The sequence below is a fragment of the Benincasa hispida genome, chromosome 11 (genome assembly GCF_027475165.1).
Source record: "Benincasa hispida cultivar pf3 chromosome 11, pf3_genome.v1.1, whole genome shotgun sequence".
Taxonomy (NCBI): domain Eukaryota; kingdom Viridiplantae; phylum Streptophyta; class Magnoliopsida; order Cucurbitales; family Cucurbitaceae; genus Benincasa; species Benincasa hispida.
In genome coordinates, this window is record NC_143488.1 from 82,780,436 (window position 1) to 82,804,844 (window position 24,409).

General features: G+C 28.8%; 1 protein-coding gene and 1 pseudogene across 1 annotated transcript; one reads left to right on the top strand and one right to left on the bottom strand.

Moving 5' to 3' along the window:
* Window positions 1-3,954: 3,954 nt before the first annotated feature.
* LOC150032955 (uncharacterized) lies at window positions 3,955-11,867 on the bottom strand (annotated as a pseudogene).
* Window positions 11,868-21,423: 9,556 nt separating this feature from the next.
* Window positions 21,424-23,931, top strand: LOC120090008 (BTB/POZ domain and ankyrin repeat-containing protein NBCL-like). The gene is made up of 2 exons (XM_039047481.2): window positions 21,424-22,104; window positions 22,694-23,931. Exons 1-2 carry the CDS (start codon window positions 21,634-21,636, stop codon window positions 23,690-23,692), a joined length of 1,470 nt encoding a protein of 489 aa, XP_038903409.1. The 5' UTR covers window positions 21,424-21,633; the 3' UTR covers window positions 23,693-23,931.
* Window positions 23,932-24,409: the final 478 nt, after the last annotated feature.

Here is a 24,409-nt window from a genome sequence, read left to right on the forward strand (position 1 = left end):
GTACACCCTAAATCCATGATCCAAGCATTCTAAATGTCCCTATTGGACACCATCAAAACCTCTGTTGAATATACCCATCAGTAATATTTGCTACACTAGAATCCCCTGTATGTTTGCTACTTGATGCTTCCTTGCTCTTATTGAAAGGACAATATTTTCTAAAGTGTCCTTCTTTATGACATAGGAAACACTTTTTTCTTTTTCCCTTTGATTTCGACCTAGATCTCGACTCTTTTCCTTTTCCGTTCTTTTTCTCATTTTTGCCTCTGGCTATGAGTAACTCTCCATCCTTGCGTTCCTTTTTAATCTCGAGATTTCTCGTTCTCAAGGCATCCAACACTATATCCATGGACAATGAATCCCGTCCATATTTAATAGTTGTCTTAACTTCTCGATACGATTCTGGCAAAGAATTCAGAAGAATAACTGCTTGATTTTCATCTGACATCTTCTCACCGATGTTATTGAGATCAAATATAATCTTCTGGAATTCATCTAGGTTCTCTTCTAAGCCTTTACTTGAGTCCATCTTATATCTAAAGAATTTCTCCGTTAGATATAATTTATTTGGCAAGGACTTAGTCAAATAAAGATTTTTCAATTTCTTCCACAACTCCGTTGTAGTAGTGGCCTTATCTACTAGCCTAAGCACTCCATCTGACAGATACAGAATTATCGTCGAATAGGTCATCTCATCCATATCCCTTTTTTCAGCTTCTGTAATTGTTGGTGGAAGGTTATCTTCGTCTAAGATTTTGACTACTTTTTGTTGTACCAGAATAGCCTTAATCTTTTTCCTCCATAACCCGAAATCACCTTTCCCATCAAATTTAACAACTTCGAACCATGTAGACATCGAAGCCATCTGTCAAATTAATTCCAACAAAATTCTGAACAAAAAATATGCCAGCACACATTACCACACACCCTATTTGGATCAACTGGAGCTCTGATACCACTTGTGAGAGCTTCTGAACCAATCTGTAATTTTTGTATCCACTGATACTGAGAGATCCGCACACAATGTCGCCTCTGAAAACTGAGAACAACCCGCTGCAAAAATAGCCAAAAAACAATGTGCTATCGCCTCTAACCGGCGAATCATGCGCAGGCCCGCGTGTATCTCTCACTGTTGCAGAAGTAGCCTCCACGGCGAACTTCTCAAACCAGACCGCCCGACGAACCGCCACCCACTTGCCTGGAACCAGACCGCCCAGATCGCGGTCGCCCACCGACAGACCCACGTCCAGCCGCAAATTGTTGGGAATGCAACCAAAGTCCCACATTAGTTAGATAAGAGGAAGATCATTGGTATATAAGTGAGAATGACTATCTCCATTGGTATGAGGCTTTTTAGGGTGAAACCAAAAGCAAAGCCATGAGGGTTTCTACCCAAAGTGGACAATATCATACCATTGTGGAGATAGTTTGAGGAAGACACTTAGCTCGGATTGAAATTTCAAAATTAATCCAAGAAATCAATTTCCAACAAAAACTTGAATCAACATTCTAAACATTTTGTTTGCTCCAAATTTATTCCAAACTTCACTCAAAGTTTCAAATGTACATATAAACCATAATTTAGGATTTAAAATCCAATTCTAACACAACAGTGACCGACGGATGCTCAATAGCGAACGACTAAAAAAAATATGAAAGTAATAGAAATTTTTTTTCGCTAATTGACCTATATTTGGAATGAAGTGAATGGTTAAATTATTTGGGATTTCATAACTTGAAAGAGTAGATTAGATTTATTTTTTATATAGGACACTTTATCTAATTATGAAATCTTTTTTTTAGAAAACCAATAATTAAAGTAGTAGATAGTTTAGATTTCCTTTTTTGAATAAGACATCTTCTCTAATTAGGAAGTCATATTTTAATTAATTAGAAAATCCATAATCTAATTAATTTGGGAATCCATATTCTAATTGAATTAAAAATTTCACAATCTAACTAAATTAGAAATTCCATAATCTAATTAATTTAACTTAAATCCAAATTTCTCTTATAACTCAATTTGAATTAATCATTTTCTATAATTTTGGATCCAAACTTCAAAATTAAAAAGGATAAAATTTAAAACCACAATTTTCCATTTTCTTCTTAAATTTCAAATTCTTTTAATTTTCAAATTTCTTTTTTTTTTTTATTTTCAAATCTTTATTCAAAATAATCCAAAAATTCCAAATCTTTATCCAAAATAATTCAAAATTTTCAAATCTCTTATCAAATTAATCTCAAACCAATTAACTTCTCCAATTAACTTAATTTTGGCTCCAAATCAAATTAAAAGGAATATACAATCCAATAGTTGAGATAAAACATCCTTCCAAATATTTAATGAATTTAAAATCACACTTTCCCCCAAATAAATTGATACAACTTTCCCTTGAATTGAATTAAAATTTCAATTCTTTACAAATATCTTTTAAATTAATTATCTTGCCTCCCAAAATAAATATTTAGTTACAATTTATCAAACTAATGTCCAAATATTTCAAGATAATTTAATAAAAATTAACTGAAAAATTCGAGATGTTACACACATGATGAAGAGGGGCATATTTGTAATAAGAAAAGAAACTTGGAAGGAAATTGTCTCTCTCTTTTCTTTCGTGATATGCAAGACATGCCACTGCAGCCCAGAGGCCCTGCCATTGTTGCTAGCGCCTCCATTCGACCGTCGCCTCAGTTTGCCAGACGTTTCCCGCCATCGACAACCGATGAGAGGTTTTGATTTGTGTGAAGTTTGAAAATTGGGAGTCCCCGATCAACGGTTAGAGAAAGAGAGGACGAAAGCAGTTAGAGAGAGAAAAAATATCAAAAACCTTTCGCCTGCCGCTGGTGACTCTAAACCACATTGATTTTTATTATTTTTCTCTCTCTCTAATCGCCGACCGGGGACTCCCCAGTTCTCAAACTTCACGAAAATCAAAACCTCTCACCAGCGATAAGCAGCGGCAAGCAATGTCTGGCAAACTACAGCACAGTTGTAGTGGAGGCGACAGTCAAATAGAGTGAGACAGGTCTTGCATATCATGAAGGAAAAGAGAGAGACAACTTCCTCCCAAGTTTCTTTTTTATTACAAACATACCTCTCTTCATCATGCATATGATTCGCATGTGTAATCCTACCACTACAAAAAATAAAGGATATGATACCTAACAAAAAAAAGCTATAAAAGACTTTTTATAGCCTTTTTCGAAGGTCTTGATAGCCCGTATTATTAAAAGTTTGGGACTTTTTATAGCGTTTTTATAGAGTTATATTGGATGTTATTATAAAGAATGAAGATACGGCTTATAAACGATGCTATAAAAATATTTGATAGCGTTTTTTATTAAAGCTATAATATATTTGTATAGCTAAAATAATGTGCCATCTTTAACATATAATAGCTTTTTTCTAATGCTATAATATAGTATTTATAGCAGTAATTGTATGCCATATTAATGTTATTTAATTCTTTCCAATTATTATTATTATTATAATAACTTTTTAATAGCATTTTGTTCTTGCTATATAAATCTTTTTATAGCTTTAACTCATGGCTATAAAAGAGGTAATTTTTTTTCAAAAATAATTTTTTAATTAATTAGATTTTGATAAATTTTAGCTCAAGTACTCAATTTTAGTGAAAATATACACACATAATATACTTCATAACATTAAAATACTAATAACTTCCATTCATAATCTATTAACATTACAAACTAAAATATTCAATACATTCCTAGAATAAAGTTGTGTCTAAATGATACAAAGTAGATAAAGTATTTAGTGACCACACCAACAACATAACTTAGCCCTCAAAATACAAAGTGTTCAAAATTCACCAAGCATTCAAAAATCACCAAGTGTTCAAAAATCGTAGTTGAGCTGTCATCATTGGTTCTCTTTTCCTCTGGTAAAGCATCATGTCATTCACTTACATAAATTTATAAAATCTATATCAATATACGATTTTGTATACACCAACAATAGTGAATATTAAATAAATATAGTAAATATTTTAATAAATGTAGATAAATAAGCTTAGAAAATAACATACCAATAATCACTTTATCATATGGCCATGCAACTGTACTGTCCAAAGCTTCTTTAATACATGTCATCTCAGATGTAGGCCTCCACAAATATGCATTGGGTTTCTTTGATACATCAACTCATACTCTAATTGCATGTGGACCAATAGGAATGTGATGAACAAGAGCAGTTGGATCATTAAAGACCATCGTCCTTCTGCAACAATCTCTTCTGAGCCATATCAGTCCAATAACTTGCACTTAATTTGACTATTTTTATTGATACTCTATGAAAAGGAAAATATGAGATATTAGAATAAGATAATAATAAAATCAAGAATAATTCTCATCACATTAGAAATAAATTTACCGATGGAGATGATATTAGAAAAGTTGAAGGAAAATTTGTTGCCTTAGGTACACTTGCAATAGCATTTGAAAGTTCCTCACTTGGTTCAACCTATGATAATTTCATATGAAACAAAAAAGTTCACTAATTATAAGAGAAAAAAAATGAATGTAAGTGATTTAAAGAAAAAAAATTACTTGTTTCTTCATAAAACATGACATAATTGCTTTCATTTCTATCATTTCATATTTCATTACTTTCATTTCTATCATTTCTTCCTTCATCTTCAAATATTCTTTTTCAAGAACCTTGTACTTGTTATCTTGTTGAGACAAGAGAGATAGTTTTGTACGAGTCACACCAAACCCAAATCCTCTTATATGACCACGGTCAGGGCCAAGACCTTTACTTAAAGCATCATCAACCACGTTAGTTGTTGAAGTTGTCATCTCAGCCCCAATTTGTTCAATGCGCTCCTAGCAACAAATATATGCAAAATTATATAATACAAACTCCATAAGAACACATTAATGTTACTTTCAAAAAAATTTCACATACTCTATGAACACAATATCCCAACAAAGTCAATGCTCCAAACTTTTTCAAGCCCCCTCCTCCCCCTTCACAAAACATAATACAATTCAATTAAATCATTCTTCAATAGAAGTTCACAAACTCCATAAACTAATTATACCAACGAAGATTATTCTTAACAACCTTTTAAGAAAAAGAAAATAGTAATGTTACTCTCAAACAAATTTCACATACTCTATAAGCACAATATCCCAACAAAGTCAATAATGCTCCTAAACTATTTCAAGCCCCCCTCCTCCCTCTCTACAAAATATAATACACTTCAATCAAATCATTCTTCAATAGAAGTTCACAAACTCCATAAGCTAATTATACCAACAAAGATTATTCTTAACAACCTTTTAAGAAAAAGAACATAGTAATGTTACTCTCAAACAAATTTCACATGCTCTATAAGCACAATATCCCAACAAAGTCAGTAAGAAAACATACGAGTGTCTCAGCAACTTGTGCATTCACCGGTTGTCTGTCCTTCTTTTTGTGTGTTTTAGTCCATAATGTAATCCTTGTGACTGAACTTGGATTTGAACTACTTTTTTTCTACAAAATAAGATTAGAAAATGAGCTCGCATACAATATGAAAGCGAAATTGAAATAGTTTGCTTATCTTGCCATGTTTTCAATCCACTAAATAGTTTGAAAACATTAAAATAACATAAATACTTGAATTAAGAGTTAAAGAAAGTTCAATTACACTTGATTGACTGAGAAAGAGATGAGTCCATTCTCCTAAAACTTGTCAGGAAGAGATGAATGTACATACAACTCATATAACATATAATGTCTCCATAAGAGAGAAAAAATCCTCTAGGGGAAATTGGGAACTAAAGCTGAAAAGGTGGGGCTATGAAGAACATCACGTGTTGCATATGTAAATATGGATCATAAACAATAAGTTTGTAATGACTTTCATAGTAGACTAGTTCGTGGTTTTCATCCTTTTTTCTTGGGTAATAATTCTTACGCCAATGATATATATGTTTCCTCACCATTCTTAAAAAGAAAATGCCCCTAAAGACTAAGCTCAAACATAAAAGACCACACAAAATTTTAATATATATCGACTTAGAAGGAATAACTCTCGTTTGGTCTAGAGAATGTATACCGAAGTTTATCTTGATTCCCTAATTGAATATAAGGAAACATTATTGGTTGCCAAGTTGTTCTTCCAAGCACAAAATTATATAAAAAAAATCCACAGAAAACATAACTTTTAAGTGATCAAACATACCTTAACAGCAAGTTGTAGAAGAAGAATACTAATAACAGCTTCTAACTTTCCAACAGAGTACACAAGCAACAATGACCAATAATAAGAAGAAATGAAGCAACATGGTTAGTTTTAGAGATCAAATCTAGGTTGAGATAAGCAGAAATATATTGAGGAATTGGAAGAGATCATGTAAGTATGACCACAGAAGGAGATCTGCACTAGGTCAAAGAGTTTGAACGAATGAGAAGTCGAAGGAGTCGAAGGATCTCAGATCTACTCTAGGGCAAGTCTGCATGAGGAGTCGAAGCGAGTTTGAACGAGTCGAAGCAAGATCTGCGAAGGAGTCGAAAATGATCCGTTTGAACGATAGGATGAACGATCAGCGTTTGAATGATCAGCCCATGAATGAACGATAGACGATGAACGATCAACGTTTGAACGATCAGCATGAATAAACGAGTAGCGTGAATGAATGATAGGCGATCAACGATCAAGCGTGAATGAACGATAGGCGATGAACGACCATTATTTTTTCCTTTCCCTCTTGGGTGAAATTTTCAAGCGCCACAAATTTTCCCTCTCACGTGTTTTCCCATTTCCCTCTTGCGTGTTTTCCATTTCCTTTATAAAATGTTTTTCATTTCTTTTTTTTTTTCTTTCTTTATTTTCATTTTATTTCATAGCCTATTTTGAGAAGAGTTATTCCCAAAGGCTACAAAAAGGCCTTTTTCTTGTAGTGTACAAATAATACTAATTTTTTTTTTTAAAAAAAAAAAGGTTTATTACAACTATTTAGAAACTACAAGAGTATAATTGAGTAAATTGAAAGTTGTGTTATTGTAACCAATCCCATAGTTCAGGGGTGGTTTATGCAATTTTTCCAAAAAAAAAAACTACATGTTTTATAAATATATTATCAAATACATTTTATCGAATAACTTTTTAAACTGGGATCTAATTGTTAAATATGCTATCAAATACATTCAAAAAATGAAATACAACTCTATTTTTCTTTGGATCCATTGTTCTCAAATACGACTATGTTTATTTTTTGTTTTTAGATCACCAACTTACTATACCCTCATATAACATCAAATTATCCATATTTGTTATAGTCCTTAACCCTTCCTAAAATGGTAAATCTTAAAGGTGTCATGAAGGGTATAACTAACATGCCTCTTGTCTCTACATTGGATTAAACACAACATAACATCATATGAGAATTTTGTGTTCCTTTTTCACCCGTATACTTCTAGAAATTTTCTATTTTACCTTTTGCTAATTGAATTCAACTCTTCGAATCTGTGAAACTTTTTTAGAACAGTTGAATAGAAACGATTTATGCCAACGAGACATGAGTATTTGGATAGAAGTATAGTTTTACGTGAATTGGTGCAATCATTTTAAGTATTTGTTGAGAAAAGTCAAGTAGAGCAATTTATGCCCACAAGACACCACTATTAGGGCGGAGATAATTATATATAAATTGGTACATTCATTTTGTATGTGTATGTTTGAGAAAAAAAAATGAATCGATGCAATTTATGAGACAATTTTTCAAGTGGAGACGATCACATATTAATTGATGCATCAATTTTATGCGTTTTTTGAGAAAAGTTGAACATATGCAATTTACACCAAGGAACACAACTTTTTGAGTGAAAGTGGTTACACATGAATTTTCATCCATTCTAGATATTTATCGAGGAAGTTTCTAGTACTATGAGAGTATCATACTTCATTTATTCACACTATAAATTTCTTTTTCGTATATATTAGTTGACTGCACATCAATATCAATGGGTTCCACTTTTTTTTCTTTTTTTTTAAAGCATACTAATGTGACACATTAAATGGAGGGTGTATGAAAAAAATTGTATATTCCCATAGTACTAAATTTTTTTTTCCGTGTTTATAGAGAAAAGTCAAGCATTGTGTAATAATTATGTTAACACAACACGAATTATCAAGTGGAAATGGCTACATATGAATTTACATCCATTTTAGATGTTCGCTAAGAAAAGTCAAATAGGCGCAACTTTTAGATATATACATACATACATACATACATACAACCACAAGAGGCAGCTAATCGAGAGGAGATAGTTACAAATATGAATAGGGTACATCCATTTTGGGTTTCTGTCGAGAAAATATTTTTTTTTAATAAAATAGAGTGTTATGTCAGTTCCCTATTTGTAAATAAAAAAAAACTTATGACAATGATGAAAATCAAACTTCAAAATTTAAAATGTTGAGTTTGATGATTTATCTCCATCATATTAAAAAGAGCTATGTAGGAAGAATCTTTACATACCCTTTTTGTCCTTGCATTTTTCATAAATTTCCATATTGACTTTTGTTGAGTGGTTGTGACTTTTCGAGTATAGGTGTCCATTTGAAAAACAATGTAAGTGACTTTTCCAATTTTTAGTTTACAAAATAAAGTCTTAGGCTGAATAAGTGCAACTGATTTGCTGAATAAGTGCAACTGATTTGATGGGATGCAACTCTTTGAAATATGATGCAATAGATGCCAATTGGATGCATCTATTCAGGGTGAAGGTGGTTACACACATCGAATTGGTGTATTAATTCTTCCAATGTATATACGAAATGCATGTGTAAAAAAAATACTTGCATTTACATCCTTAAAAAAAATAATTCCAGGAAATCCAAAGTTTAGAGAAAATACAAAAATTCAGAGGATTTAATTGAATGAAAGTAGTAATTCATTTAGTAAAACAATGTATCACTCACATGACTTTATTGTAGATATATAATAATAAAGAATAAAAAATATTACATTATATATATTAGAATACTGAAATATTAACGTATTAGTTCGATAATTTAATTATTATATAGAAAAAATTCTCTCTTTGTACTAAATTTTTTTTTTTTTTTTTTTTTTGAAAAAGACGATAATATGAAAACATTAGAATGAAAATTTTTACATTATCTAACTTTTAATAATAAAGTTGTATAATATTTATTTATTATATATTAAAAATTTACTATTTAAGAAAATAATTAGAAGTACAAAATTTCACGTGTATGGTCCACGTTTCTTGACTAGTAAATTAAATGGTAATTGCAATTGATAGCATTTTTAAGAATAATAATCAAAGGTATAACACTATTTTTAAAAAATTATAAATATAACCAAGTCTATCAGCGATAGACTTCTATCATTGATAGATTCTTACTAGTGATATGGTCTATCACTGATAAACTCCTACCATTAATATGATCTATCACTAATAGACTATTTAAATTTGGTTATATTTATAATTTTTTTTACATCATGTTATATCTACTAATATTTTTAGTTTAATGTCTATATTTGCAACTGTCCTCAAACTAAAATATTATAACTCAAAAATAATGGAACAAAAGCGTAATTTTTGAGAAAAAATAAATGTCGTTGAATTTGAAGGTGTTAGTGAGAGAGACATTTATTTTAAAGAAAGTTGTATGGACATTGACAATTTCTACAATTTTGTAGAGAGAGATATATACATTTTTTTTATATGATCAAAATCTGTGTAACTTTGGATCTGATATAAAATGTAAATATCCATAATTTAACTATTTCCATTATTTTAACTGCTTCTGGACCCATCACTGCTTCATGAAATAAAATACAAAATTTCTTCTGTGTTTGTGCAGTTTTTTACTGTTGAAACCACTCGCATGCCATTTTTCGATGCAATAATTAACTTATCCCTTGGTAAAAAAAAATAAAAATAAAAATTACATCATTCCAATGGCTCAGTTACTACCCTTGATTCTCATCCAAATTCCTTTTGAATCTCTCCAAAAGGCAAGGTTGGAAATGACAACCAAAATTATATACATGTACTGAAATTCGAACACAAACCCCACTAATTAATTTTAACGTCGGTTTGATAGAGATATTCATTTATCTCGTAGAATCTATCTCTAATGAGATGAAATTTCTTATTTAGATGGAGAATAGAGAAGCGAGGAAACAAAAATCTTATAAGCTAAATAGAGAAGAGGATGGAGAATGTAATTCTTTATTCCCGACCCTACCTTGTTTGTCACTTTTTAAATTTATTATAATAGTTATTGTTTTTATTAGTAGTAGTAAAATACTTAGGTTTATCTAGGGTAACACTTATTTTTGTTCATCTATTTTTGTTCATCAAACCAAATTGTCCGATCATGATTTATCACATGAGAAGTTATTTTTATTTCATTTTTAAAATATTTTAATTATTTTTTGTGTGTATGATGAGAGTATGATGTATAAATATGAGTTCATCTTGAGATGTAGCCAAATATTCCTCTTATTATATTTAAATTTCAAGTTTTATTGTTTAAAGGTCAAGATTATGAATATGTTTGAATTGAACATTTAAATTTAGATTATATGTATGAATAATTTGGTAGGTAATTATTTCATTGTACTAGGAAGTTTGAATAATTTTTCTTTAAATTCAAATTGTCATGTAAAATAATTAATCATATACAAAAATTAGTGAAAAAATTAATTATCTAATTAAAACTTTTCAATAGTAAAGTTATTTAATTTAATTAATTTTTAATAAAGAAAATACCAAACAAAACAAAACTCTTTGGACCTCTATGGGGAATCTCCAACTTAATCTCCACAAAATTAAATGGGGAGGGGACAGTGAAACTATCTTTAGCTCTACTCCATCCATTGACATCTCTACTATTTAATCCTTAAATTTTACAACTTCATGATAAGTTATAAGTTCAAATTTAATATCACTAATAGGAGTGTTCAAAAAATTCGATAATATGAAAAACTGATCAATCCAACCCAACTCAACCCATACGGTTTGGGTTAGATATTGAATTCAAGTAAATGAAAATTTTATAGGTTGAATTGGTTCATAGGTTCACCTAATATAACCCGAACAAACCTAAACTTATTATTGACTTTAAAATATGTATATACTTATTGTTACTTATAATACTATTATCTATACATATATTGATTTTAGTCTTATTTAATTTCATTATTTTTTGAATAATTTATTCTCCAAAAATTCTTTAAAATAGTTTTGAGAAGAAAAATTTTATTATATAAGTTGAAATTAAGTTGTTAATCTTAATTCAATATATGAAAATAATTATATTAAATTTTTATGTATTTATACTTTACTTCTTTTTAGAGCAAAATTTTAAATAAATAATACGAGTAATCTGAACCAACCCAATCCAAATATTTCATGTTTGGGTTGGGTTGAGTTGGGTTTATTTTTTAATAAGAGTTATTTGAATTGAAAAAATTTATAATCCGAACAATTGAGTTGGGTCTAAAAAGTCCATCAACTCAACATAACTCACAAATACTCATAATCACTAATAAAAGTGATAACATGAACAAAAGAAGATTACAATCGAAAACTTATTATAGATAGTAAAACAATATATAACTCGAATATAGAGTGCGAGACATTTTCATCGTAAAAACAACCTTTGATTTTTTACATACTAATTATGAATATATATTCTATGGAAAGAATCAAATTTCAAAAAAAAAAAAAGAAAAAAAAATCTTTAACTCGATTCTTTTCTTAGAATGGAAAGATTGTACGTACAAAGATTTAGAATGTAAAATTTTGTCAACTTTTCTATTGAAAAATTTACCTTTGCATGTTGTCCCGATGATATTGCCATGTGATCAAGTTTCTATTATTACTTCCTTTTTTTTTTTTTAAGTTTTGGTGTAATATTTTAATCCTTATGTTTTTTTTCTTTTTTTAAGGTAAGATTCGAAAATAATAACACAAATTAACTACCCTAGAATATTATTTGAAAAAGCATCCGAATATAGAATTAAATGTGAGAGACTTAGATGTATCAAAGCTCCAATAGAACGAGTCGATAAGGTATTTTAAAATTAAGGACTAAGTGAATATATCTTAAATAAAGTGGAGCATTTTTGCCCCTATATTGTTGAGAGCAAAATGAAAAACCAAAATGGAAGAGATAATTAAGAAACAAAATTTTAAAAAAATAAATAAAGAAAGAAAATTTCTTTTTTGACTCTGTCAAAATTTAAAAAGAAAAAAGGAAAATGGTTGGGTAAAAAATTCCACCACATCTTTGCAAATAGCTAGTTTTAAATATTCCCATTTTTTTTTTCCAAAAATATTTTAAAATGGCTCTACTTTAGCACTTGATCTTATTTGTATGCCTTGTATCTGCATCATATATATTTGGCCTTGGTTTTTGTTTTTTTAGCTTTGTTATGAATCTTAGACCATATAATCATGGATTTACATGCTTGTATATAAGAAACAATATAATTCTTTACATTGTATTTATGAATCAAACTCATACAAAATAAAGGTTCAAAATTAAGAATATATAGTTACATCTTAAATATTCATCTCATTTTTTATAATAATTTTCATGATAAAAACCCTCTAGATATTATCAGTAATACCTAAAAAAACAAAACAATTTATTAGAAAAAGTTCTCATTTTCATGATAACAAACCTCTAGATATTATCAGAAATACCTCAAAAGCAAAATAAATTATTAGAAAAAGTTCAACAAAAGAAGCTAGAAATTGATTAAAGTACATTATTTGTGATTAATTATAACCAAAAATGTGCCTAATAATAGACTAAATGTGTTTAACTCAATGAGAGACCGTTTGGATATACTTGAGAAAAAAAATATTTTTCAAAAAACTCATTTTTATTTAATATTTCTAATAAAAATTGTTGAAAATACACTTTAAAAAGACTATTTTGAAAGATTGTCAAACACACTAATTTTTTTTAAATTATTATTTTTAATTAAAGACTTGAAGATGCATTCCAAACACGTTCTAACTAAACGTAATTAATGTATTTTGCTTCGAAGTAACTAAAACATATCTAAAATAGCATTATATATATATATATATGTATTTATGCATTGACAAATTATCTCTAGTATTTCAACTAGAGAAGAGAACATGCAATAAAACTCATTAAATTGATTCAACCCATGCAAGTGAGGAGGAGTCTCCTCAAGGGTGCATTTTGAACAAATTTGTGAATATGTTATATATAGATACACACATACATATATTCATATACATATACATACATATTGACTATGTGGAATTTATATTAAAAATACGAAAACTCGATAATTTAAAGGAGACAGTTGCTCCCGACCCTTACGTGAATCAGTCATTGTATATAGCATACACATGTCAAGGCTCATCTAAACTAATCCTTAAATGCCAAAAACACGTATGCCTAACTCACTCAAATTCACCCTTAAAGGGGTTAAATACGAAAAATAAAAATAAAAATAAATAATACAAGTTATAAAAATGTCCAACTATGCAAATTCATTCCAATTTCAAAACCCCGCCCAAACTAACTAAAAAAAGGGGAAAAAAAACATATGTATCTAACTTACCTAAGCTCACTCAAAATATGAGATAAAATTTAAGATTGACTGAAATTATATGATAAATAAAATATATAAATAAATTTTAAAATTTATTAAAATTAATGAGATAAAACTTATAGACAATTAAAAATATTTGCATCAAAATGGAACAAAATCAAAATAAAAATGGATCAAAACAATATTTAACCTTTATAAGATGTTGAAAGTAACTTTTGCAAATATACAATTTTATACTCATTTTATATTAAGATTTAAAATTTGAAAATATATATTTTAGATCTTTCTCAAACCGTATTAAAAATAACCATTTTTGTCTATATCCACTATCTACTCATACTCATGCAACTCTAATATATGTCTCTATAACAAATAGCATACTAATTAATATACATAGAGTTATTTACTTGTTGAATAATAAATAGCATACTAATAATAAACTTAAAATAAAATTTCTTTTTTAAATTACAAAGAATTGAAATAGATATTTTATGATAAGTTGAATAACCAATAAAAGAGTCTTTTTTTTTTTTTTTTAAGGACAAATGAGATATTTAATCGTTCTAATTTTGAACACAAACAAACAAACGGGCCAAAAAAGAGTAGTTTTCATATTACACGTATTTCACTTTAAAAAAATAATAAAATAATAACTCTTATTTGTGTTTGCTTTAAAAAATTATTGCCCGAGGAAAAAAATGTTCAAAGGGACAGCCTCTGAAAACAAAAGTATGTTTTATTATTCTCTGCTTAGAAAGTGCTCTGAAGACTTTTTCCATTGCATGAATTTTTACTCTTTTTTTTTTAATGAAAAAGATTTGTAATATCTACGATATATACTTCATCCATTCACCACTTGATTTGTCATTATATGATTTATTACTTGAAAATTATTTGAATGATTTGTTATTACGTCTCGGAGGCAATGTGTCCAAGAAAGATAAATCCATTAGTATAACATAAAGTAATTACAACATTGTACGTTGAGACAAGTAATAACAGAAATACATGTCAAGCTCTACACTTTCAACGACACTTAAGTTCCCCCTAAATGCAAGACTCCCTCTCAATATTACTTAGATTTTTCCTAAGAACTAATAAAATAGTGTATAAACACTCAGACTCCTCCTAAGTGAGAAACTTCTTCTCAATGTGTTATTTATCTTTCATGCTTTAAGTGAGGATCAATTCACTCTAGGAATTTAGACTCCTCCTAAGTTAGAGAATTATTTTCCGCTCCAATATGAACTTGAATGATATTCTCTATGTGAGAACATTGATCAGGTAATCGACACATAACCTTCTCCTCGAAGGACACGGAAATATGATCTCCTGAACAATTACACATCGCAGCCAACAATCATCAATGAATATCCAGAATTGCCAACCCTAGCAAACAGTATTAAGACCCTTAAATATACAGCTAAATGCCAAAAGAAAATCCTAAAACAATTCTGACTCTCACATAAAAGGAAACAAAATTTCAAAGAAACTTAAGAGAATAACAAACTTTCATAAAACACGCATGTTAAGATATTTCGCCCGACACTTATAGAAAAACCACAATACAATTTAAACAAATATTGCCAACTCCATAAACCTAACCTCGTATTCAAAATTACTCTAAAATATGCATATTTTTTAGTACAACAGATGTGAAGGTTTGGGAGCAAATTGTTATATATTCCGACCTCAGAAAGAGGAGTATACGACAATTATTGGTGATCAATTGAGATGTTTCATTGATTAATATGCATAATAATTTTGCAAGCCTCTTAGTCATTAATAGAATTTATATGCCAGTTGAATTATGCACGCTTTTAATTGAAAAGTTGTTACCTTTAGTTATTAATCTCTCATTATCAGGTATCCAACGTTTATTCAATTCCATATTCAGTGTTAATTATAAAAATTACAATAGTTCTCTTTAAAAAAAATATTACAATTAATTTTTTGAAAATTTCCAGTAAACCAAAGGTGTTTATTATTATTGAAGGACTATTTTCTCTCCCTAAGTTTAAAGACCAAAATGAAAAATAGATAAAAGTTTATACATGAATTTACTTTTAAACATCTATGCTCAAAGCCTATGTTTATTCCTATGAAGCACAGATACATATACGGATACGATCGGATACGACGATTTGTCAATTTCTAAAAAACTAAGATACGAATATATCTAGGGATACACCATTTTTTATATCCTTATTTTTTTTTATATATATATTTTTAATATATATATATATTTGAAAAAATAAGGATACTATACATTGAAGATACATTTTCTTTTTCTTAAAAAAATCTAGGATATAAATCAATTTAACATACAAGTTAATAATAATAGCACAAAATAGAATACAAACACTGAAATACAATACAAAAAAAACAACATCTAAGATGTTGAAGTACAATAGTTAATAAAATACAATAGAAAAGTGATTCATACTACAAAGAAGATTAGAGGGAGAAGTATGAAGATAAACGAAAAGAACTTATTCATTGAATTGTTGAAGATATCCAAATGGTTTATATTTTGCTGGACTTTGTGGGGACTAAAATGTGAAGGATGAAGATTAGATACGTATCTGAAAAGTATCAGTATCCGATATGTATCTAATACGAATTTTTTGCTTCACATGAAGTATCTGTATTTTATAGATCGGTTTTTAAACCTCCTTTCATTTTCTTTTAATTTGCTTTCTTAAACTTTTAAAGTTAATGTTTGCCTCATAACTTTTCATTAAAAATTATTTTAATCACTATTATTCTTTCAATCACTTTTCATTAAAGATTATTTTAATAACTATTATTATTTTTATTAAATAATCAACAATAATCTGAACTTGTTTTGAAATCCAAAAGTTGTCCCATTGCAAATTCTTGTTGAGGATATCTCCCTCATCAATTCCACTAAACGTTTAAAGTACTCCACTCAAATTACGTTTAAATAAAATAAAAAAATAAAAAATAATTTATGTTAAAATTATATCTAAACAAATACTGAACACTTATTTTAAACCTAAGTGTGGTTATAATTTAGTCTCTTAAACTTTCCGATGTTTTACCTTAGAAAATTTTAATCACTATTATTTATTTTCATTAAAAATCAACAAAAAAAAAAAACCTAAAGTTCTTTTGGGCAAGCCAAAAGGCATACTTAAGTATATGTGTATTAAACCCATATAGAATTTTGTTAAGGATATAATTACGATCTAAATAAGAATGATTCGAATCAACAATATATTAACTAGACTACTGATTAATAACCTCAACAAATTGATCGATTAGGTCAAGAAATTGATCAAATAAATTATCGCGTTTTTTTTATCTTTATACCTCGTTTGATAATCATTTAGTTTTTTGTTTTTGTTTTTGAAAATTAAGCTTATAAACACTACATCTACTTCCAAATTTCTTCTTTGTTATCTACTTTTTACCATTGATTTAAAAAACCAAGCAAAATTTTTAAAACTAAAAAAAGTAACTTTTTTAGATTTTGTTTTTATTTTTGGAATTTGGCTAAAAAATCAACATTGCATTTAAGAAAGATGCAAATCATTGTAAGAAATAGGGAAAAAATAGGCTTAATTTTCAAAAATTAAAAACAAATAACGAAATGATTACCAAACGATGACTTAAACTTTTAGATAATTTGATTGTCTCTAGTCTTTTAAATCAATCATTTTTAGTCCCCAACAACATTAAAGGATCACAATTTTGTTTCATCATCAATTTTTGCATCACTCAATACCCACTATAGTCAACTATAGGTTTCTTTTAAAAAAAAGGGATTTGGAGTCACCACCTTAGTCAACATTTATGCATGACTTCTTTATATACTCAAATCAATATATCGATATGTAGATCCAAAGCTCAACATGGTTCATTTGTTAAATAATCAACAACGGTATAATCTAAAGAAACAATTTTTTTTCTAAGATCAAACCTTTGAATATCTTATCCATCGAACTACGTCGAGAGAAGTAAAAGAAAAGGAGGAATGGTTATTGTGGTAGTGGGAGTAAATATAAGAAAATAGAGGGGGTGTTAAGAAAAGTAATAATGTAGAGAGGGGATTTAATAAAAATGGAAATGAAGGAAAGTTGTGTACAAGTAAAATGCACTAAAAGAGGTGAACAGAGAGAGGGAATAAAAGAGAGGGAAAGATTGTGGGGTTTAGGAGAGGAGAGGAGACAGAGTGAAAAGACAAGTCAAATGTCAAATCTATGGTCTTTGATATCATAAGACAGTCAGTGGGATGTGCTGTCAATCCAATGGATTTGATTTCCCTTCCCTTCTCTCTCTACTATTTTTTTTCCCCCTCTTTTCCTTCAATTTTGGATAGAGGGCAAAATAACAGTCCAAATTTTTTTTTACTATCACACGTCGATGTTTCGATCAATATTTCTAAACATTACATGAAAAATATATTGAGATTTTCATTCTATCGTAAAAAAAATAGTTAAAAAAACATTTTTGGTCTTTCAACTTTTATGAAAATAACAATTTAGTCTCTGAATTTTATTTTGTAACGATCTAATCTCTATATAATTTAATGCCTAACATAAAAAAAAATTATCAAAATTAGATGTAATTTTTAATATTTTATGATGTAAACTTTATATTTTGTAAAAAGTTTAAGTCTCTAATTAGTTTAATGATTGATTTATGCATGAAATCTCATAAAATCTTAACGTTAATTTCTACAATAGAGACTAAATCACTACAAATTTTAAAGTTCAAGGAATAGATTGTTACATAATAAAGTTCAAAGACTAAATTGTTACAAAAATTGAAAGTATAAGGACTAAATTGTTACGAAGTTAAAGTTTAAATACTAAATTGTTACTTATATGAAAGTTTAGAGACTAAAAATGATTTTTAACCTAAAAAGATCCATGAAACACTAAAAATAAGCAACAAAAGATCACTTATATGAATATGACATCAATAATAAACTTTTAATTTATTTAAAAAACATAAAAAAAAATTATTTATTAATTTAAATATTTTTTGAATTTTTCTAAAAAATATTTATGGAGATTGATATTTTATTGATAATTGTAAAAACTTTTAAACTCAATAACATTTGAATTAATAATTATAATAAAACAAAATATTTCAAAACCTTTTCTTTTATTTAAACAAAAAGAAAAAAAGCCTTTTGCACGTGCCAAAGAAGTTCCCACGTGCACATCTTCCTCTTTCAAAATGAAATTAACTTTTAGCCTTTAGGGCTGTTTGTGGAAGCTTTGAACCCTTAGGACCCATCCAACACTCTTCTCCATGCCCCCTTTTTTATTATTTCCTTTTTTTTTTCTTTTTTTAACAAAAGAAAAAAGTTTCACCCATTATATTTGAATCAAATAAGATAAAGTAATGTTTTTTTTTTTCAAATCTATTTTTGTAAATTAAATGGAGAAAATATTAATTTATACCCTATTTATTATTGATTTGGATTGTATCAATTAAATTTTTTATATTAATAATTTCATCAATTAAAATCCTATAAATTTTAGAGAAAAACATGTGAACTAATTTAGATCCTTTATTTTTCCCTCAAAATTACTAAATTTAATTATTCTTCCCTAGGATGAAAGAAAAATCACATGTTATTCTTTCTTTAATAAGTAAAGAATAATAAAGAAAGATAAGGGAGAGAAAATCGCTCATATTTAATAAAAACTACTATTTATTTGATTCGTGTATTTTTCTCTAATTAACATTAATTATAGCATTGAAGTTGTCTTCATGGGTGCAAAAAAATATGCATTATTAACGATTTTAAAATCAAATAATTTTTATGGAGGGTTTAAATTGATTCTTGCTCTTAAAAGATTTGGATTTAAATTATATTTTGGAGTATTAATAGATACAATCCCTAAAATTTAGAATCTTTAACATTTTCTTGTGTTCGGTAAAACATATTGTCATTATAAATCGATTAAAACTACTTTAAAAACATCTATTCATTTCACAATATTTTTCAAATTAATTCCCTACTAGCTTTTAAATCTTAGCCATGGAATTAGGTATTACCTTATAATAAACTCTTTTTTTTATTTTTTATTTTATCCTTCAAAATTAAATTTTATTTATATATCCACTATATTTTCACATAAACTAAACTCAATCTCATAATTAGTTTAGAATTCAAATATTTTTAAAATCATACCATATTGATCTTTTAAAAAATTGTTTTTTCTTCTAATTAAATGTTGACAATTAATCTAGAGCAAACAAAATATAACACTTTAAACTGTCCATTAATAAAAAAAAATAATCGTAAAAAAATATAAATTTTAATAACAAGTCTATTTTAGTTATTTACGATACACTATAACCAATTGTTTTGTCTAAAATTGAAAGTTACTGAACATTATTTACTTCATATTTCATCGAATATTTCTAAAAACAAAGTTACAAAGGATAATTTTAAAAACAACAACATTTTCAAAGGTTAAAGGTTTAAAAAGCAAATATATTTTTTTAAAAAAATTAATGATTGAAATTATGTCTTACTGATTTTACTCCTAGCCATTAATTATATTTGTTGTCATCATTCATCAGTAAAAAAAAAAAAAAAAATTAAAAAAAAAAAAAAAAACTTTGTAGAATAAGCCATGAGGTTAAGACATTTCCATCAAGGAAAGTCAACACACTAATTATTTCAATAATAACCTGAATATATAATTGGAGATCATAGTTTTACATCATCACTAATTTGAAAAATCTTAAAAGTAAAATTTTATTTCATAAATTAGTGTTACACATGTTTGATATACACACCAATGAATATCCAAATATTTTTTTTAAAAAAAAATCATAAAGTATAGCGTTTTCATTATATAATTAAGTATACAAATTCCTTTTAAGTTTAATTCAAAAACTATATTTATATTTAATTTAAATTTAGTCTCTTATAATTTGAAATTTTATTCTCATCCTCGAATTTAAATAAAAAAAATTCTTACGTGAAACTTTTATTTATTTATTTATTTTGATGTTTTACCTCTAAAGATTAGCTAATATCAAGTAAATTAAACAAGGGAGATATCTTAAAAATTTTAACAACACAATATATAGACAAAAATAAAATATCTTAACCAACATGAACACAATCTAGTAGTTAAAATTACATCTCTACTTTAATATATGGTAGGGCTCAATCCCTCAAATTAAAATAGTAATAATTTAACCTTATTCCCCATGAAGCAAAATCATATATATCTATCCATGATGAAGAAATGGAAACTTTTTGCATATCCTCCTCCTTTAAGGAGAAAAAAAAACAGAGAATGAATTTTTTTCTACACAAGAATGAGTATTTAATAGTAATAATAATATTAAAATATCATTTTGTTCTCCATATTATGAAGTTTGTTCAATTTTAATCTCCGTACTTTCAATAAATTTTAAATTTAGTCTCATAAAATTAACTTTTACCAAAATTGATTATAAAATAATAATAATAATTTTTATGGAAGAAATTAAAATATGCGAATATGTTTTTATTATAGTAAAAATTTTATAGATAACAAAAACATTTTAAAAAATAAATAATAAATTAGCATTATTAGATACTAAATTTAAGATTTATTGAAAATGCATACATTAAAATTAAAAATAAATTTTAAAATATAGAGAAGAAGATGATATTTTAACCTAATAATAATAATGATGATGTAATTATATAAATATAAAATTAACCGATCTCGTATAAATATAATTCAACAGTAATTGACATATATTCTTATACGTGGTACGAAAAAACAAAATGATTTGTTTGTTTTATAATTAAATCTCCATTATAATAGCACAGCCGCCCAAAGGAGCCATCCATTTTCCATTTCTCTCATTCTCTCTCAAAACAAAACACAACCACACAACTTCTCTCTCAGCTCTCAAAGATTCTAACCCCAAAAGAAAAAAAATCAAATGAAATTGAAAACCCTTTTTCTTCTTGATCATAAGAAGAAGAGGAATTAAGAAAATTCCAGTACTGCCGCCGCCACAGCTGCCGCCGCGATGAGCCACCTTGAAGACTCTCTAAGATCCCTTTCTCTGGACTATCTTAATCTTCTGATCAACGGTCAAGCGTTTAGCGACGTGACGTTCAGCGTGGAGGGGCGTCTTGTCCATGCGCACCGATGTATCTTGGCGGCTAGGAGTTTGTTTTTTAGGAAATTCTTTTGTGGGACGACGACGGAGGGAGCGTCGAGCGGGTTGAGCCCGGTCGGGTCGCCATCTCCGCCGTCGTCGAGTAGTAGTCCACAAGTGATTCCGGTTAATTCGGTGGGGTATGAAGTATTTTTGCTGTTGTTGCAATTTTTGTATAGTGGACAAGTTTCAATTGTGCCACAAAAACAAGAGCCAAGGCCTAATTGTGGTGATAGAGCTTGTTGGCATACGCATTGTACCTCCGCCGTAGATCTTGCTCTTCATACTCTCTCCGCCGCTAGATCCTTCGGCGTTGAACAGCTCGCATTGCTCACTCAGGTGATTTCACTTTTTTTTGGGATGTTTTTGGGCTTGATTCCCTATTATCTCATGTGGGTATTGAGTTTTTTTTTTTTTTTTTTTAAAAAAAAAAATATTTAATGAACTTGTGGAATTTTCTGGATCTTTTTAATCTTGTGATTTGGTTAATTTCTTTGTTGAAGAAAACACGTTTTTCTAAATTGGGTTTTTTTAAAAAAAAAAAAAAAAAAAAATTATGTCGATGAACTTGGGGAATTTCTGGGTTTTCTTTAGTAATATGGTTAATTCCTTTATTTTAGAAAACATTTTCTAAATTGGGATTTTTTTTTTTTTTTTGGCAGGGTTTAATATATATTCATTGTTACTCATCTTGTTTTTGAAAATTTTCACTTTCCTCATTTGGGTTTTTGTTGGAAATGAAAAATCTTAATTAGAAGCTGCACAATGAACTATTTTCTGAATTATTTATTAATGGTTTTTTTAGAACAAAAAAGGGCAATATTCTTTTAATTCTATCATCATGTGTTTATTTGGTGTTTGAATATTTTTTTTTCTCTAGTGAATCAATTAACCTATTATTTGATTTACTTTTTGTTTATTTCTTCAGAAGCAATTGGCAAGTATGGTGGAGAAGGCTTCCATTGAAGATGTAATGAAGGTTTTATTAGCTTCAAGAAAACAAGACATGCATCAACTTTGGTCCACTTGTTCTCATCTTGTTGCCAAATCGGGTCTCCCACCGGAGGTACTTGCCAAACACCTTCCGATCGATATCGTTGCTAAAATAGAAGAACTTCGCCTAAAGACATCTTTAGCACGTCGTTCTCTAATGCCTCATCACCACCACCACCACCATCACGACCTCTCGGTTGCTGCTGACCTCGAAGATCAAAAGATTCGTCGTATGAGAAGAGCTTTAGACTCCTCCGATGTTGAGCTTGTTAAACTCATGGTGATGGGTGAAGGTTTGAATCTTGATGAAGCTTTAGCCTTACATTATGCTGTTGAGAATTGTAGCCGTGAAGTCGTTAAGGCTTTGCTTGAGCTCGGTGCCGCTGACGTTAACTACCCCGCTGGCCCGGCGGGAAAAACCCCACTTCACATGGCGGCAGAAATGGTGTCGCCCGACATGGTTGCTGTCCTCCTCGATCACCATGCTGACCCAAATGTCCGAACCGTCGATGGTGTCACACCCTTGGATATCTTAAGAACCCTAACTTCCGACTTCCTCTTCAAAGGCGCGGTCCCAGGATTAACCCACATCGAACCCAACAAGCTCAGGCTCTGCCTCGAGCTTGTCCAATCCGCCGCATTGGTTCTCTCCCGCGAAGAAGGAAACGCCAATGCCAATGCCAATACAAACATCAATGTTTCATCGTCTCCAATATACCCTCCGATGAGCGAGGATCATAGTAGTAGCAGCAACAACAGCAACAACAACATCGGTAATCTCAATCTCGATTCGAGATTGGTTTACCTAAACCTTGGAGCATCAGCTTCGAGACGAATGGGAGGTTCTAGAGTGGATGGCGAAGACGACAACAGGCATGGATCACAAGGAGGAGGATGTGTCCCAACAATGTACCACCATTCCCATGACTTTTGATGAAAATTAAGCATAACATCAAAATCTCATCATATAAAATTTCACAAAATATCATCTAAATTAGAAAATTCAAAAGGGGGAAAGGGAAAAGAAATGTTGATTGAATGAAAAGGTAGCCAAGATCATCAGGGCTGGTCTCTTGGGTATCAAATTATCATTGGATCAATTATATGTTTACAATATGTCAGTTCTTTTTTCTTTTTTTTTTCTCTTTAATTAATTCAGTTTTTATTTCTCTCTCTCTCTGCTTTGTGTGGATTTTTCTTTTTTCTTTTTTCTTCTTCTTTTTTTTTTTTTTTTGTAGGGATTTTTTTCAGTTCAGTGATGAAGGTATGAAGTTAGAGAAGTACTCACAATATTGTGAGAAATGAGATGAGACAAGAGAAAGAATCTGACATAATTTCCTTTAAAAAATTTCTTCTGCTTCTGATTGGAACACAGTCTCTCTCACAGGTCAATCTTTTCAATCCCTTTTGGTCTTTTTCTCATATACTTCTTACTATATTAATTAATATATCTTTCTACCCCAAATTGTTTATATATATATATATATATATATACAATACAAAATCATATTCATATCAAACGTATCAAAATGAAAATTTTTTTGGGTTCTAATAATAATAATAATAATAAATTAAACTATATTTTAATTAGTTTATATCATTTTGGGCCCTTTGTTATTTCATTTTCCCACTTCTTAATATTATTGTGTCT

Bases quoted from the DNA above. Each gene is read 5' to 3' on its own strand.
- LOC120090008 (XM_039047481.2), top strand. From the start codon at position 21,634: ATGAGCCACCTTGAAGACTCTCTAAGATCCCTTTCTCTGGACTATCTT. The intron at 22,105-22,693 runs GTGATTTCACTT...TTATTTCTTCAG, and splicing joins AGCTCGCATTGCTCACTCAG to AAGCAATTGGCAAGTATGGT.